A 14,287-nucleotide genomic window follows, 5' to 3' on the forward strand; every position below is an offset into this window, starting at 1 on the left:
TACTCGCTTTGGGGAAGAAAATATGTTTTTTCAGGACTTCCAGGCACAGATCCTCTTGGCAGCAAATATAAGAGATGATGTTTTGTGGGAGGAGTCAGGCAGGAGGCTGAAGAAATGCCGGCTGGTGATTGGCTGCTGTCCGCGGTGCTGATGCGGGAGAGAGTGCGCTCCGCGTTCTGCTGCTCGAGATGGATTTCACAGGATCTTTCTGCTCGGGATTATCGCGTTTGGCTTTTATCATCGCAGCTGGAGTTGGAGTATGATTCACAGACAGCTCGTGCTGTCCCAGGTAGGTGTGTTTGAGCTCGCGCTTTACTGTCCGTGTATGGATGTGTGCATTGAAGAACCCGTTAGCGCTCCGCAGACGCCAATCAGTCGTTTAGAGACGTCGCTTGATCAAGCTCGATTGTGTTTCATCTGTATGTGGTTTATTTTAATGCAATTCTTTACCCCGTGCGACTGGTGCTCTCTCTCTCTCTCTCTCTTTCTCTCTCTCTCTCTCTCTCTGTCATTGAGCTTTCCTCTCTTCCCTCCAATCACGAAGCGCATGACGGAGTGATGCTGACATGCATTTGAACCTGATGCTGTTTGTTATATATCACAAGCACTTCAGATGTGCTGGATTGATGAACTAATGCCATATTTCAATAACCAGGCCTAATGTTTATAAAAAGGGTGTTTTGAATTCATCTTGATGGTGTGAACTGTGGTAAAATGTAAGGACTTCACCGTTATTAGCTGTGTGCCAGACCAGAATGATGCCTTTTAGTCAAAAATAGAAGATTTGTTTATTGCTGCACTACAGTATGGATCTGATGCCACACTGTTGATTATGAGAAGGCTTTATGAGGTTCACGAGCAGTGGGTTTGGTCTTTATTGGATGTGAGGTTAGGACTGATGGTCAGGGTTACTCATGAGGTTCACCAAACAGGCCCGAGACGTGCTGGTATTAAACCCTGGCCACTCTGGGACGGCCGTGGCTTGGTAAATGCATTTCCTCATCAAACACACACACACATTAACCTAACGATCTAAATGGGCACCGCAGACATTTATAGAAAAGTGTTTTATTAGAGACTAAACCACAGCCTAAAAAAAAAAGATTGCAATCACCAATAAATAAATACAAATTATCATATCTTTAATGTAATAGTAAATAAAAATATTTATTTTGTTATATTATTATTATTATTAATATTCTTGACATCCTCAAAGTGAAAATAAAGTTTTATGCTTAAAACAAGAACAATTATCAGTGAGCTATGAGATGTTTTCCCTTTTCTGATCTCATTGTTAGATCTGTTCATGTTTTAATTATAACCTCACTTAACTTACAATAATTCAAGACCTCTTTTGTCTTATAATTTGGCTTCTCAGTGTATCTTGTTTTAAGAATCTTTAAACATTTTTTGCTTATATATTTAGGTTTAGATTTAGAGAATATTCTGACGTTGTGTCTTATTGAGAATTGCAGATGCTATCATTTATGTTAGCTGCATGACTCTACATTCTCTACAGAAAGCCACAGCGGACTCTGAACTAATGAAAATACTTTGTCTTCTCTGAAAGCTCATGATGGCTGCTAATGGGAAACGCACAGCGTGCCAGAGGGAGCGTATGATAACTTCATAAGCTCTTCTTATGAGTGGAGCTGACCTATATATGCTGGCGTCACGCTTCACTACGCACTCCTGCGCTCAGGGCTCTCCCAACATACCTCTCGTCATCGTGACCCTGTTTGATTTCACTCTGCTCTCTTATTGCTGTTCATAATTGCTATAATAGCCCACATGCACAGGATTCCAAAGACTCAGAGATTTTGTTGTGGCTTGATGGAAAAAAAATAGTGTGGAGTATTAAGGTCACAATTCATGTTTGTTATGTGGAGATCCTTTGGTCTCTGGTGAATCGTCCGTGTGTTTTCATTCATGTTCAGTTGTACAGATGGCTGAGAAATCACAAACCCACAAAAGCCTTTTTTTGTCCTTAGTCTTGCTTATTCTCACAGATGCAGTGGTCACCGGGGGCTTGTGTAGATATGCTTAACATAATAATATCTTCATCGTCTTTCTCTTGTCCTCTGCGGATCTTTGTTGTCAAATCCCTACTGGATTGTCTCTGGTTTCGCATGGAAATTTATATTCAGACTGCCTAGATGAAGATATGAGAATGATTGTGTTTCACAACCCATGCCTGTTTGTAAAAGAATACATGCTTTAAATCATCAACTTCACACGTAACATCATGAAAAAATAAATAAATAATAATTATAATAATAATTATCTGCAAATCTAAAATGTGCTTACTGTTCCAAAACTGGCTCAGTTAAATTACAATATTTTACATGACTGAATAAATATTACTGCATACGATGCACCAGTAACAGAAATAGTAAAAAAATCAAGTAAAAATAATAAAAATAAATACTTTTTAAAGTACATAATAATTTTTTTATTTTATTTTGCTATTGTTTATTTATTGTCACTTTGTTTCTTTAAATAATTTCCTAAATAAAAAGAAGAAGAAGAACAACAACAAATACATATATTTTAAAGATGATTAAGTACATTTTGGAAGAATTATTATTATTTTATTTTATTTATTATTTTTTTATTTATTTTTTTGCATTGTAAGACTCTTTTCATATTTATTTCCCAAATAAATGAAAAAAAAATCATATTTATTCAAATGCTTTTTTTTCTAATTCTCATTTTATACTTGCATGTTACAGTGATGGGAAATCTCTGAGACTTGGAAACTCAAACTTCTGGACACTTCTTTGAAATTGTGGTTTAATGTGCTTAATAACCATGATCATAAATATTGCAATTACTTATAATCTTATTTAGATTTTGGCTTGAAATATGACCATCAGAGAACACAGGAACAGTTCATCCGCTTAAAGAAATATTAATTATACAGAAGATGAGGATAATTTATAAAAGCAGCTCATGCTCAGCTCAGGGAAAAGCACTGCAGCACATGAAGTTAATCACTAACCTACGGGTCTTACACATATTTAACCCATCCTGACTGGTTAAAATAGGCTTTTAAAGAAATCCAGTCTATTTAAGGGTATAAGAATGAGCTCTAATCGCAGTGAAATGATTGCTGTGAGCTCTTTTCTTGTCGATTAGCCCTCCTGTCAGTTTCTACACCTGTTTTTTTTTTTTTTTTTTTTTTTTTTTTTTTCAGTGTAATATCACAAAACATCACGGAAAAGATTGAATCATTCAGCAATGCCTGGTTATGTTTATGCTGTTGTTTATAATGTTAATGCTAATAAGCAACTAATTAATAGTGAGAAGTGTACTCTATACTAAAGTGTAACTGTAAATAATAATAATATATGTGTTTTCTTTTCTCCATTATCATGTTTTTTTGGTGAACAGTGTTTTCTGGACAGTTGCAGTAATACTGAGATTGAGGGAAGAGCAGTGTTAATCACATGATAATCATTCAGCTCAATAACATCCATCACAGAGGCAGCAGTCAGTCGATTTCACTGATTTACTGTCATGTTTCACAGGTTATACGTGTCAGAAATAATCAGGTTTATTGAAATCATTGGTTTTATTAGCACTTTCAAACAAAGAGCATTGGCAGATTCCACTGAAGTCCCCTATAATGTTCTGCAATAAATGTGTGATGTGGCTGTCGTTTACCTCCTTTAACTTACAGGTGGGAACATGCAAATTCAGGCATGAATGTTCAGAATATATGGTCATAAAAAACTAAATTATCATAAAACAAAATAACTAATTTATGTTTCAGAGTTCTGCCTGTGTTTCATGGAAATTAATGTTTGTGTGCAGATACACTACCAGTCAAATTTATTTAATTTTAATACATGAAAGATTTTATTAGGCAAGGTTGCAAATACGCTGTCACAAACAAAGTCTATTTCAAAGTGTGTGTGTGTGTGTGTGTGTGCGTGCGTGCGTGCGTGCGCGCGTGGGTGTGTGTGTGTGTGTGTGTGTGTGTGTGTGTGTGCGTGCGTGCGTGCGTGTGTGTGTGTGCGTGTGTGTTCCTGTAGCTCGATTGGTAGAGCATTGTGCTTTCAAGGTTGTGGGTTTGATTCCCCGGGAACACATGATAGGTAAAAATGTATAGCCTGAATGCACTGTAAGTCGCTTTGGATAAAAACGTCTGCTAAATTCATAAAAGAAAAATATATTTACTTTTTTGTTGTATTTTTGATCAAATAAATGCAGCAGAAAAGACTTCTTTCAGAAACATTACCAAATGTTCAACTTTTGAACGGTAGTGTAAATCCTGATTAATCCTGCTGTGCATGAGGGCACAAGAAAGAGGATTGGTTCACTCTTTTCCTGTTTCAGTCTCCCACCAGACCTTCTCTGATGCTCTACTGTAATCTGGATAATGCTTGGGGTGTGTATTGTTATATTTGTGAAGAGATGTATTTTCACTGTTTGTTTCTGATTCTAATGCACTTTCTTATTTGACCATGCAGCTTTGATTTTGATTATTATTATTACAGTGTTTAATGTTGATCTGAAGCTGTGTCTCTGCAGCAGCACTGAGAGTGAAGGACTGACTGGTGCTCAGGGGGTTTGTTTTATGCCGTTTCAGTAACTCCTGACCTTCTCCTCAGGGTTTGATGTGCTTTGAGTCGTGAATCATTATGCTGCTACACCTGTGTAGTGTAAAGGTCAGTGCTCTTCTTCATTCGTTCAGCTTCTGACTCCTCCTTCATCACTACCACCATCATCTTCACTGCCTTCACTCATCATGACCAAAACTCTTACTTTAAAGCTTTTATGTGAACCTATGGACTGTTATGTCATGGATGTTGTTTAGTAAATCTTAAACCACTGACAGACACCTTGTCGATCTGTCCTAACTTTAATGAATCATTTCGATGTGGATGGATTGATTATTTTAATGGTTCTTTCCAAGTCTTAATAAACCAGCTTAGCAACTCAACTCAAGTATACCCTCGTAATGCTTTGAAAATCTGTGTATGATTTCCACATTCCAGGTCAGTTTTGACCTGAAGGATCGTTATTTTATAAAATAACTTAATATTGTATAACTAAAACCGTATTATATGCAATCTGACCAGCAACTGAGTAAATGTGAAAAATCTATACTGTATTTTTCGTTTCATTTATTCTGTAATTTACTGATGACATTTCTTCCTAATTTTAAATAATAATGTTTTAATAAAGTGCATGAAATGTAATTGGTCAAAATAACTAAAAATATGCCATGTTTTCAGACATGTTTATATTAATTTTTAGAAAACACAATAGCAATGTTTTAAAGAGTTACAAAATCAATATTTGGTGGAATAACCCAGAATGACAACATTTGTTATTTTGACCAATTGTCATATTTATTTCTCAACATAAATATTACTCTGAAACACAAACCAAATGAATTGATTTTACTTGCAAGAGCTTTCACGTTCAGAATAAAAAAAAGTGGTAAATTTTTCACATTGCGGTGGTTCGTCTAATGTTGATTCATAGATAATTTTACAAAAACTGTTTTTAACACCAATTGGGACGGACCCTTGTCAAAAATGACCAGACTTAAATGTTGTTATTTTTTTTATTTTTTTAATGGTTATATATTATACAAAAATAAAATAGAATTAGCAAATATTATTATATGTCTGTTCCGGGTCAAATGGACCCAAATGTGTTCTGAGGGTAAAGAAGGCGCTGTTCTTTCCAGCTGTGAAGGGAACGCTTGCCTCAGAGGAGATAAGTGTTGTGTCATTTTGGGCTTGTTTTGAAGTCTTCTTGCTTTCTGTGACACTCTCTATCTCCGTTTACCGTGGGGCAGCTCCAGAGGCTTCACTATTTTAAGGTCTGTGTGTGTCAGAGATATATTGACAGTTGTGTAGTGTTACATCACACCTTTCTGATAATGCTGAACTCTTTAGGGCATAGTGATGTTGGGCTTGTGTGTCAAAAGAAGTCAAAGATGGTCGATGATCTTGTGTATAAAACTCTAACCAGGCTTTCTGCAGGAATTAAAAAGTCTTAATTCACCCTTTCACAAATGAAGGCCTAAAACGGTCTTAAAGATGGGATTAAATGCCTGCATGCATTGCTGAAATGAATCTCGTCCTCTGTATTTCTGTTTTGTTTTCTATTACAAATATCTAAAGATGATTAAATTAAGATACATTTACTCAAGATGCTAACTGAGCATATAAAGCTCAGTTGTTTCAGAAAAATGAATAAAATGATGCAAGTTTATGCTTAAAACAAGAACAGAAATCTGTCAAAGAGTTATGAAAATGTGTTTTCCCTTTGAATTCACTTTTCTTTTTTCTGTTTGAACTAATTGACAGATATTTGTTCTCGTTTCATTTTTTTTTATCAATTTCTCATAAAACAAGACTTCTTATGTCATTTTGTTTCTCAGGAAAATGTATCTTGATTTATGAATCCTTTGACATTTGCTCTGGGAAACAAGACAAAAATATTAAGGAAGAGCTTAACTTTTTTGAAGTGAACAGATAGGAACAGTCAATGTTATTGTTCTATAATTGATCTTAATTAATGTCTTTTAATAATTACATTTTTAAAACAAAACCGTCAGAAACCCTGTGTAAACGAATCACGAAAACCTCATTATTGTGCATATGATGTTTAAGCTTCTCGGCAGATTTATTAATACCCTGACTGGATAATAAACCATACACATCATAATAGATCCATATTCATTCACATTCCAGTTAAAGGAAGTAATGAAATGCTAATTGTTTTGGGTGTTGCATATTCCTCTCCATTCACTGCATGATCTTTTCTCTTCCGTCTTCTGGAAAGCACTGTATTTCCTGATTATTGCTCATAGATCTGTGTTACATGTCCACAAACAACAAATATCAATAATACATTTCAGGGCCACTTATTATTTTGAATAGCTTGGACAGCATGAGATATATGACGTTTACCAGAATTATCATGCAGTTTACTTTTGAATAGCCCAATTATTACGATAATAGCAGAAAATAATTGGTTTATTTATGAGTAAAGGTGTGGTCTTCAGAGTCAAATCCAGTCATTTCAAGAGAAATCCACACGATTGGGAATCCTGATAGATTTTCTCATGCTGATGTTGCCACAATTTTGCTATCGCAACCTTAAACTTTAGTTAAAATGCATTGAAATTGCATTCATTTGCAGATTCTGCATTCATTTCAGAATGGGTTTAGAGCTTCAATAAATATTTGTAGTGTTATTTTCTGATGTAAATTATAAAATATTTCTCGTGTCAGTTTTTAAAATGTTTCATTTCTGCCTCACACTATATGTATACTTCAGTATTATTTATAGAAATGAAGCTAGAAACATATGGAGATAGAGTTATTATATGGGCAATTGGTAAGCCTTGGCTATTTATGTTTTACATTATCTTAACTCATCAAAATGTCATTTTTATCAGTGATATAAAACTCAACTTGATTTTTTTTAACCCTTTATTAGGGATGCACGATATTGGATTTTGGCCGATATTCGATATGCCGATATTTTCAAAATAATTTTGGCCGATGCCGATACCGATATCGATATATATATACAAATATATACTGATATATTTAAACTTTAATTTTACTGAAGAGAAATCCATGTATCTCTTCTGTACTGATTCTACCATAAATTTATTATTTTACAAATGTAGACAGACATTCACATCTGAAAAACAGGTCAATTATTTCACTTGGAGAATATCGGTTTGGCTCATCGGCAGAAATATTCATATCGGCCGATACCGATAATGGTCATTTTAAGCTTTTATCGGCCGATACCGATATTGTGCCGATATTATCGTGCATCCCTACCCTTTATGGGACAGAGTGACCAATAATGTGGACATCAGGCACCAGGGTACATGATCTTATGCTAGGGTGAAAGATGTGATCCAAACAGCAAACACAGATCGGGAAAAAAGCCAGTGTCTGCTGATATTATGCTGTAATGCTGTAATTTTGGACTTATTCTGATCCATTTGGAATTCCAAGATGAAGCGCAAGGTTAAAGTAGTTTGCCTGCTTTTGAACACTAAGACTTGTGAATTTGTGTCAAGTTTTTCAAATCAAACATACATAGCAGCAGAAGAAGAAATTGAAAGAATGTTAACCCTTTTATGAAACGGTTAGACGGCTTCACTTGGTTTCAGATAGTGAGGATAAATGTGACTGTGTGTGTGGCGTTATCTCCTGCAGAACCTGTACCAGAGCAGGTTTCTGGGTCTGGCGGCCATGGCCTCGCCGTCACGGAGCTCTCAGAGCCGGCGTCGGTGTAAGAGCGAGACACGCTTCAGCTCGGCTCGATCCACCAGCGACACGGACCTGGTGTCCTTACAGAGCCGCTCCACGCTGACCGTCAGCTCCTCCCTCTACTGCATCGGCCAATCAGAAGACATGCTCATCTGCTGGGACATCAGAGAGGAAGTGGACGCCGGAGACTGGATCGGCATGTACCTCATCGGTGAGAAGATGACCTTTGACTTCGTTCATAGTTAACAGATGTGGGTTTCTCACTGGACGGTATTAGATCCTGGGTTTTGATTGGTTGATCAATGCACGATGTAATGCCAGTATTAATAATTCATATTTATAAATGTTTTGAACCTTGTGCTCACCAAGGCTGCATTTATTAGATCAAAAATACTGTGGAAAATGTTAAATATTATTCTAATGTAAAACAACTGTTTTCTGTGTGAATCTGTGTTAAAGTGTAATGTATTTCTGTGATGCTCCGCTGTATTTTCAGCATCATTCCTCCAGTCTTCAGTGTCACATGATCTTCAGAAATCAGAATAATATGATGATTTACTGCTCGAGAAACATTTCTGATTTTTATCAGTGTTGAACACATTGAATAATTTGGAAGCCATTATATATTACAAAAGTTCGGGTGTAAGTAAGATTTTTAAAAATGTAAATAAGTAAACACTTTTATTCAGAAAAGACACATAAAATTGTTCAAAAGTGACAATAAAGACATTCATAATGTTTCTGTTTCAAATAAATGCTGTTCTTCAGAACTTTATATTCATCAAATAATCAATTATTAATTATTGAGCACTTACAATAATTGATAATTGAGCAGCAACTCAGCATCATAGTATTAATTACATTAAAAAATATATTTAAAAAATTATTTAAAAAAGTACATTTCACATTAATTATATTAATTATTTAATTATATTATTATTATTATTATTATTATTATTATTATTATTATTATTATTATTATTATTATTATTGTTTTAATAATATTACACTTCTTTTTTCATTAGTGTGGTCTCAATATCCATTTATGGCCATGTTTACACACATATTATATAAAGCAGTATATCAAATAATTCTGTAATATCTGTCATAACGCAGTTGATAATATCTTTATGCAAAGTTTTCTTTAAATAAATAGTCTGTGATCTAAAAACTGATAGTGTCTTTTTAATTTGCTTAATAACTCTTAATAACAGAGGACACACTCACACACACACACACACACATATATATACAGAACAGACCAAAAGTTTGGAAACATTACTATTTTTAATGTTTTTGAAAGAAGTTTCTTCTGCTCATCAAGCCTGCATTTATTTGATCAAAAATACAGGAAAAAAAACAGTAATATTGTGAAATATTATTACAACTTAAAATAATAGTTTTCTATTTGAATATACTTTAAAAAAAAATTATTCCTGTGATGCAGCGCTGAATTTTCAGCATCATTCCTCCAGTCTTCAGTGTCACATGTAACATCAGTCGATCACATGATCATTTAGAAATCATTCTAATATTCTGATTTATTATGAGTGTTGGAAACAGTTCTGCTGTCGAATATATTTGATCAATAAAAGGTTAAAAAGAACTGCATTTATTTAAAAAAAATATATATAATAATATATATATTCTTTACTATCACTTTTTATCAATTTAACACATCATTGCTGAATAAAAGTATTGATTTTATTTTTTTTTAAAAAGAAAGAAAGAAAATTGACCCCAAATTACTGACCAGTAGTGTATATTGTTATTACAAAATATTTATAATTTAAAAACATAGCTTCTTTTTTTTTTTTTTTTTTTTTTACTTTTTATTCATCAAAGTATCCTAAAAAAGTATCACATGTTCTGCAAAAATATTAAGCAGCAGAACTGTTTCCAACTTTGATAATGAATCATCATATTAGAATGATTTCTAAAGGATCATGTGATAATGATCCTAAAAATTCAGCTTTGCATCACAGAAATAAATTATGTAAATAATTCTAAAATTATTATTTCAAATTAAATTAAAAGTATAATAAATATAAAAACAATTATTTTAAATTGTAATAATATTTCACAATACTACTGTTTTTTCTGTATTTTTGATCAAATAAATGCAGGCTTGATGATCAGAAGAAACTTCTTTCAAAAACATTAAAAATAGTAATGTTTCCAAACTTTTGGTCTGTACTATATATATATTATATACTGTATGTATATTCTTAAAAATGGTTCTCCAAACATTGCATTGACATAATAAGATAATTTCCTAACAACCTTTGTAATGTATTTGTTCTTGAAACAGATGCAGAACAGGAGAAAACCACTAGCTCTCTGTAGTCTGTAGTTTAGCATCATCTCTTTCTTTGTCTTTTACAGACGAGGTTCTGTCAGAAAACTTTCTGGACTATAAGAGTCGTGGTGTGAGCGGCTCCCACAAAGGCCAGATCGTGTGGAGAATCGATGCCAGCTTGTACTTCATGGAGGGTCAGTATTCCTCTTCCTGTTTCATCCTGTCTGTTTGTCTCTTTCTTCCATTAGTGCTCTTTTACAGAGTCGCCTCAGGGTTCGGGTTTGACATATTCCTCTGCTAATCGCTGATGTTGCCAAAAAAGCAATCAAGTCCGATTTCACCACAGCCACTGAAGCAGTCGGGAGTCCGATGGATTCCTCATCTTCAGGATTCACACGGTCGCTGTATTTCTGCAGTTTCTGAAGTGGATATTTCTCACCGTTTGCACATTTTCAGTTCTGTCTTCGTCTTCGATCAGGGAGTCTTCCAGCTCGACTCCTTCATGCCGGTTGGCGTGATTATATAAATCTGTTTTCTCATTCCATGCATCTCAGATTCAGATGTTCAGCGCGCCATCTGCCTTTATATCCTCCATGACGGTCTCCTCCGTCTCATTATGTGTTTTCTCAGAGACACACTGTTCACTTAAAACCTTAGAACTGAATTCCTAACAAAAATGATGAATCTAGTATTTATGTGAAGTCTGGATTAGATGAAAGACACAGTTATCATTTAAATCAATCACATTTACATAATACATCATACACTTGGCAAATTCAGAGCAACTACAGTAATATGTTGAATCTTATCTGATGAGGTGAAATTCAGTTTAACTATTTATGTACTGTGTAACTCATTTTGAAATTAAAACGAAAGGGTTTGTTTAATTTTGATGATTTTTGCAGCTTGTACCACAAATAATGATACAAACTTGGGCTGGGAAAAATAATGCATTCATTTTTGGCACTTAATAAGAACTAACATAAACATTAAAAATAAAATACAAATATTGTAATGAAAAATGTACATGAGGCATCTATAAATAGGCTGACTTCTTCCTCAACAGTTTAGGGCTATTAAATGCTTAAAAGGTTTATGACATACATTAAATCAGATATAATGTTGATTAGCTCTAATTGCCACTTTTTATCTAATAGAAGAACATTATAATATTATTATGGTCTTCACTGATATTAACCTTAATAGCTCTTGGTTAAGGAAATTGATTTAAATAGATGTTATTATTACTATTAATTGTACAGTTAATGAAAAATAATTGTTTATTTCAGTACAATTTTAAAAATGAATAGATTTTAGTGCAATCTTTAAAAAATGACATTTGCTTTAATATTTTGACATGTGATGTAATATCATCCAAACATTTTAGGAATGAGACTTAAGGGTCAAAAATACTTTTTGAAGCCACTACCAAAAAAATTTCTCTGAGTTATTCAGGTGAAATCAAGCCAGACATATTTAGTTCAGCAGCTCACCTGGAGGGACACGGTCTATCTGCACACACACACACACACACACACACACCTCTGAATTCCTCTGACATCACATCGCTCTTCATACTGTACATGACAATAGCAGATGTAGCAGATCTGATGCATTGTGTTTTGCTAGCATATGCCACACACACTATTCAGAAATGCTTTGAGAAATGAAATTGAAATCTGAAACGCACTCGAGGAGACGTATCATGAAATCCTGTTCACTTTGACACTGACTTTAACAAGCTGTCAGCTTTCATTTCACCGATCGGAGTACGATATCCATCCAAACTTCTCAATAGCTGCTTGGATTATGTACCATTTTTATACCATGGTGTTCTTTGAAACATTTTGGAGTCCCATTGAAATATCATGATACAAATATAATGGTACACAAGTGATCAAAACTCTCTTCTGCTCACCAAAGATGCATTTATTTGATAAAAAATGCAGTAAAAACAGTGAAATATTACTCTTGTGTAAATCATCTGTGTTCTGTGTGAATCTGTGTTAAAGTGTAATGTATTTCTGTGATGCTCCGCTGTATTTTCAGCATCATTCCTCCAGTCTTCAGTGTCACATGATCTTCAGAAATCAGAATAATATGATCATTTACTGCTCAAGAAACATTTCTGATTATTATCAATGTTGAACACAGGTGTGCTGCTCAATATTTCTGTGGAAACTGTGATGCATTTTATTTTTCAGGATTCACAGATCATTATTTGAAACATAAAGACACTTTTGATCAATTTAATTAATCCTTTTCCATTTCTCACAAAAAAAGAGTTGAAGGACTCACTGAAGACCGAAATCACTCTGAATATCTTGTCAGTAATGTCCTATAGCAGCACCTTAACTCTCTCATTGAGTGCTCTGCACACATATACTGAAGAAAATTTATTTATTCATCAATTGTATGTTATTTTGTAATTGTAATAATGGGTAATGGGTGTGATTATGTATTTAATATAACAACACCAACTTCTGAGTTTGAGAGAGAGGAGATTTGGTCCTCAGTCGTGGATCATCGTGTAAGTCGAGGATGTCTTGACCTTGTCCTTCTGTTCCTCTGTTTCTCTCTCTCTCTCGTGCAGCTGAGACCAAGGTGTGCTTCAAATACTATCATGGTTTGAGTGGAGCGCTTAGAGCCACGACACCGAGCGTGACGGTGCGAAACCCCTCTGCCAATGTGAGTAAACACACACACACACACACACACACACACACCCTTGGCTTTGGTGTTTGAGGTTAAAGCTGTTGTGACACATAAGGTCACTTGGGTCAGGGAAGATGCCCATGTAAAGTCAGCATTAAACAAACCCCTCCAGCGTGTCTGATGTCACAGTGATGATGAAATACTACAGAGGGCAGAGGTCACCAACAACATCTGGACTGCTGCTTTTAACTATGTAACTGTTTTATGGTTGGCTATAGATGCAGTTTGCATTTAGTGCATTATCATGAAATATGGCTGAATCGAGCTCTTAAAATGAGATTAGTCAGTTTCAGGAGTTAGATCTGTTGGAGGGGTTCAGTTGAGGCTAGTTCGCTCCTGCAGGTAAATGCTAACTAAATTGGTTAAATGTTTTTTGCATATCAACATATCTCTAATATTTCATCATACTATTGTAGATGTTTTACCAGTGCCTAATTAGGTTTCAAAGATCTATTAAAAGCATGAAATAGACTTCTTTATTTCCCCATGTGGCATTTATAGCTCATCTAATTGACTTAAAAGATAAAGCTATGAACATAGTTTGTGTATTTGATAGAATAAGCTGAGAAGTAGCACATGTTCACATTTGGTTTTTCACTGATATCCAGTGCTCTGAAGTGATATGACAAGGATTACTGGACGATAATAAGTGCTTTGGCTGTTCTTATCTTGCGTTCTGGTCACAAAATGGTTTGTCCTTCTCTCGGCATTCAGAAATTAGATTAAGATGTTGAATGGATTAAAGGTCATTCCACCCAAGTACAACAGACAAGCGTTCAAATCCCTCCATATGGACGGATCGATGACAGAACGCAGATGTGATCTGGTGTGAAGATCAGCTGTTAATGATCACGACTTTCAGCAGAAGCACCCCTAAATAACCCTTTGTTAGCACTAAGCCAAAGCCAGAGATTGAGTTTCCGCAGCCCCACTGCCTTTGTGCTGGCGTGGTCTCCAGAAATGCTGAGAGCCAGAAAACTTGATCTCAACACCAGTGCCCTTTCTCGGGCGA

The 14,287-nt window shown here is 34.8% G+C and overlaps 1 protein-coding gene across 1 annotated transcript in view; it reads left to right on the top strand.

Annotated features, from left to right (window-relative positions):
• Window positions 1–4,606: 4,606 nt before the first annotated feature.
• The window catches only part of LOC113066359 (E3 ubiquitin-protein ligase HECW1-like), a 48,791-nt gene continuing 39,110 nt past the window's right edge, over window positions 4,607–14,287 (top strand). Inside the window, exons 1-4 of the mRNA XM_026238278.1 lie at window positions 4,607–4,673; window positions 8,208–8,472; window positions 10,647–10,754; window positions 13,154–13,248. Coding sequence (XP_026094063.1) covers window positions 4,647–4,673; window positions 8,208–8,472; window positions 10,647–10,754; window positions 13,154–13,248 — 495 coding nt within the window. The 5' untranslated portion in view covers window positions 4,607–4,646. The remainder of the gene's footprint in view (window positions 4,674–8,207; window positions 8,473–10,646; window positions 10,755–13,153; window positions 13,249–14,287) is intronic.

This window comes from Carassius auratus, chromosome 49 (genome assembly GCF_003368295.1).
Source record: "Carassius auratus strain Wakin chromosome 49, ASM336829v1, whole genome shotgun sequence".
Classification (NCBI taxonomy): domain Eukaryota; kingdom Metazoa; phylum Chordata; class Actinopteri; order Cypriniformes; family Cyprinidae; genus Carassius; species Carassius auratus.